At 37.9% G+C, this 4,644-nt stretch overlaps 1 protein-coding gene across 1 annotated transcript in view; it reads left to right on the top strand.

Moving 5' to 3' along the window:
* LOC116669622 (Kv channel-interacting protein 2) overlaps positions 1-3,049 on the top strand; it is a gene marked incomplete at its 5' end in the record, with an annotated part of 12,455 nt that extends 9,406 nt beyond the window's left edge. The window contains 5 exon segments of the mRNA XM_032499551.1: positions 665-735; positions 944-1,051; positions 1,151-1,255; positions 2,180-2,242; positions 2,345-3,049. Of these exon segments, the coding sequence (XP_032355442.1) occupies positions 665-735; positions 944-1,051; positions 1,151-1,255; positions 2,180-2,242; positions 2,345-2,392 (395 nt within the window). The 3' untranslated portion in view covers positions 2,393-3,049.
* Between the last annotated feature and the right edge of the window lie 1,595 nt (positions 3,050-4,644).

Below are 4,644 nucleotides of genomic sequence, written 5' to 3' on the forward strand. Positions count from 1 at the left end.
GCTTGTACGGCAGCCTCGGCCACAGTGTATGGAAGTGTGTGCATGGTGAATGGTTCCTGTACTATGTAAAAGCGCTTTGAGTAGTCGTTATATAAATACAGTCCATTTACACATCGTTTCAAAACCTGTGTATAGTTTATAACTCTTTGTCGACTTGTGAGGGGGAAAAAAATCACAAATTCAGGTTTGGGAATGTGTAGAAAAGATTTGCATGGGGAAAAAACTGACTACAAAGAACTGTGTGAAACTCTCAATACTTTAGCTTTGGTTACTGCTTTTACAGCCAAAAGCAGCGCCAAAACGTACACTCTTTAATTCAATGTGTGTGTGTAAGTCCATTGTCATTTGTAGGCTTTGGGTGCTGAGTTGAACTCACAGCTTTCTACTTTAAATCTGTAGTCATGTTTTCCAAAGCAGCTATTTATCTCAGCCTTTGTGTTTCACTGTTGATTCAATGTCTGCACACATTTTATTTTGACATTATTAAATGTTTCTGTAACTAAAAATCTGTTACTACAAATCTAAAAACATTCAAAACATTAATTTGTCAAGTAAAGTCTTTTCACGTTCACAAATGCTGATATAAAAACCACAGGCTTTAAGATGATCTAAGCATCATTTCACGATCTCAAAACCTTGCTGACTTATTTCCTCTTTCCTCCAGATTCAAGTATGTATGCACATTTCCTGTTTGAAGCTTTTGACACCCACAACAACGGATCGGTCAGCTTTGAGGTGACTTTTTTCATCCCATCACTCTCTGCTGTCCAGCCGAATGATTGTCTCCTCCTTCATTTTCTTCACTTCATTATATATTCCTCGTCCCTCTTTTAGCACCTTGTTCCTCTTGCTTTCATCTTTACCATTTGACTCTCTCCTTCTGATGCCACTATCACATTCCTGAACTCAATCATGGCTCAGGTTTTCTTCTTTTTTGCCCTAGGACTTTGTCGTAAGTCTGTCCATCATTTTAAGAGGTTCCATTACTGATAAACTCAACTGGGCCTTTAATCTGTACGATCTCAACAAAGACGGCTGCATCACCAGAGAGGTATTTGAATCTCTCTCTCTCTGTCTTGTGTTTATGTCGGCAGCTCTTGGTGGCTCTTGATTAATTCTGTTTTATTTTCCCTCTTTTCTGTCTGTCCAGGAGATGACAAACATCATGGACTCCATTTATGACATGATGGGAAAGTACACCAATCCCTGCATAAGGGATAATGCTCCCAAAGAGCATGTTGACAACTTCTTCCAGGTAAAACACACAAACCAATGAACCAAATTATCCACATCTCCCAAGACTAAACTCAGCATGAATAAAAAAGAAAAATGTCTTCAAAACAATTGCCCTGCTAGTTTGATTTGATTTATGGTGCAATGTTCCACTTGCAAGTCACTTTAAAATGTATTTTTACTTTAAATTGTGCTTTAACACAGTTTGTTTGTACTGTAAATAAAGGTTATTACTGTTTTATATCTCACCAGAATTACTCAGCTGAAGCATCAATCTCTTATAATGTAGTGGTACAACATGATTTGTGCACTATTTGTATTCAGTCATTTAACTAGAGGACAGGACATACACTGTAGATAATGATAAAGCCAAAGATACTTTTTATTGTCACATACACATACATGTAGCGAAAGTCATTCTCTGCATTTAACCCATCCCACAAGGGAGCAGTGGACAGCCGTTTACAGCCAACTCCAGATCATAGTTAGTATGGAGAACCTGGTACATGTTTTTGATGATGGTGGGGGAAACCGGAGCACCCGGATGAAACCCACGCAAATATGGAGAGAACATACAAACTCCACACAGACAGGCCCAGAGCGACCTGGATTCGAACCCTAAACCTCCTTACTGTGGGGCCACAGTGCTAACCATTGGGCCCCCATGATGCGGCATGATAGGAAATGAAGACCTAAAACACTCTGGTTTATTTGTTTTTCTGTGTATGTTCTTGTGGGATTCTGTAAGGTTTTAGACCATAGATGGCACAATGGAGAAACATTTTAATGCGCAGGTCCCTGATTTATTTGTATGTCTTGCACAATGCTTTCCCACTGCTAGTTTCAGGCTGCTCCACTGATCTTCAGTTGTTGGTGTCAAAGTGTTAAGAAAACTCCACAGGGTACCTTTAAGTTAACATCTCTGCACGTGTGTTGCATTTTCCAGAAAATGGACAAGAACAATGACGGAGTGGTCACCATCGAGGAGTTCTTGGATACATGCCAAAAGGTTTTCTGTATTCATTTTTCACAACCATACCAAATGCACATTACAAAACCTCCATTTCCATCTGCAACTTCTTTAGGAATTTAACTTTGTTTCTCCATCCAGGATGAAAGCATCATGCAGTCCATGCACATGTTTGACAGTGTGATCTGAAATGGACATAGACATAACATTTCCCCTGCTGCCTGGAGTTCTTCTACAGTCATTCTGCCCCCGCCAGAGTGGATGGGGCTACTGGGCCCTATACAGAGTGGGGCAGAGGGGAAGGTCCTGAGGATTGCTACCCCCAAACCACCTTTTTTGTGAATTTCTTTTTTTTTTTTTTTTAAACGTGTACAGGAAGGCATCAAAAAGTGGACTTTGCTGTTTTCAGATCTTGTAGACTGATTTGAACAAGCATATTTAATGCGGCAAAAACAAAGCTTAATAACAATAAGGATGGATGAAGAGATGGTTCAAAAACAGCAGATACAGTAGGCGACAGACCTCTTCACTCATACAAATTACTTTTAACTTATATTTTCTCTATTGCATGAATGAATATGCAGACACATGGAACAAACTGAACATTGTTTAATTTGTTGTAAAGTATTACTCACTGTCTATACTCTATACTCATAGTTAGACTACAATAAAAGGACGGCTCTAATGAAGAGATGAAGTTCGAAATCAAGCAATAATCAAAGTAACTGTCCTCTGTGTTCTTATGGCGCTCACCACTCACATCTATTGTAACATATTGTGTCTGCATGATGTGTCGGTTTTGACTGGCCATTCAAACATTGGATTAAAGTGTCGATATTTTTTCTACATGGATGTGGTAACGATGATGATGAAGGTGAATAAAACTATACAGTTGCTATGCAAAAGTACATTATTATTGGATGATCCGCTAATGTCACATCCTTAACTTCTTCTTGTTACAGGTTCTCTATTCACAAGTTCAGAGGTCATCTTTGCCATTTTATAGTTTGTTAATTTTTTTCAAATCTTACACTAGAATCTCAAACAAGCGTGCAGCAGAGCCACAGAGGCAGGACGGCTTTTTGTAGTGGTGGGACTAGAGAAGCACGAGGCTTCTTCCTTTATGGACAAGAATTATTCATTTATATGTTACATATCGGCCATCATTTTATATACATGTACATACATTTTTTAAATGATAAAAATAAAGTCAAAAAAACAAACAGCACTTGGTGAAATAAACTCCCTCATTGAATCAGATTTCTTTTTTTTTTTTTTTAAATACCAATTCCACTCTCCTCCAAATATAGTAATTAATCAGAGGAAAAATACTGTATGTTACAGTTTGGGGTTTCATGGATTATAACTATTATTTAATTTCCCTAAAATAAGCAAAAACTATGTATTTCTATGGTTTAAAGTTCTGTTTGATTAATCAGATCATAAAAAAAAAAAAATCTAAAAAGGAGCCTTTTCCAGCTGCTTTAGACAGACCAAAATGGAACTAGCCCTCATCCCATCACTGGGAGGTATGGGAGGGTTCATTTTATACATTCTGTACGTCCTGCACTTAAATAATAAATCACACAGCCATCCTTAACTTCTGTTTGGGAGAACACACCATCATACACCATGAAGACTTAAAGGATTGAAACCTATGAATTGATAAATAATGTCATACCAACAACCAAACGTATCAAAATGTGCATTTTCATTATGGGTGCAAGAATACCGGAGTTAATGTAATGAGCTGAAAAACACATCATTTCAAACATGGACACAACAATATGTTTAATATATCCTTTATTTTTTTTAAACAAAATTTCAGTAAAAACTCTTAAGTAGAAAGACAAATTTCCCTGTCAGTAGTTTGCTCCAGCTGTAGGGCCGTCCCCAACTATATCACACGTGTTGCCTAAATGAAGCTGTTGAAAACATCTGTAAAACCACTGTACCCACATTGTTGTTGTTCTGCAAATCAATTATGGTTACATATGCTATTTTTGTTTAAATTCAGGTCATAAAAAAAGACATCTTTGTTAATATTCTGGTAATGGAAGATAACGTTTGACCCTTACCCGATCAATGACTTTGAAAATATGAGAAACTATCCCTAAAAACAACCCCCCATCTTGTTCAGATGGTTCTTGGCAGCCCTACACTGCTCTTTAATAGGTCTCTCCCCATCTTGTTTGTTGACTCCTACTGAATTAGCACCGCCAGACAGAGTGAGCCTTTGTTAACCGACTTTTAACTGTTGGGTCACAGCGGGAGAAAGTTGACAGTAGATAGTGTTAAAACTACAGCGTAGACAGCAGTGTCTGTTACAAAGGCGTTAAGTAAGAAACAGAGCGGTGAGCAAGTGCACCGAGCACATTGAGCCAACTCTGGCAGTGTTTTCAACTATTATTCTTTTTCTCCCCCATTTTCTTTAAAAAAAA

Source organism: Etheostoma spectabile, chromosome 2 (genome assembly GCF_008692095.1).
Source record: "Etheostoma spectabile isolate EspeVRDwgs_2016 chromosome 2, UIUC_Espe_1.0, whole genome shotgun sequence".
NCBI classification, from domain to species: Eukaryota; Metazoa; Chordata; class Actinopteri; order Perciformes; family Percidae; genus Etheostoma; species Etheostoma spectabile.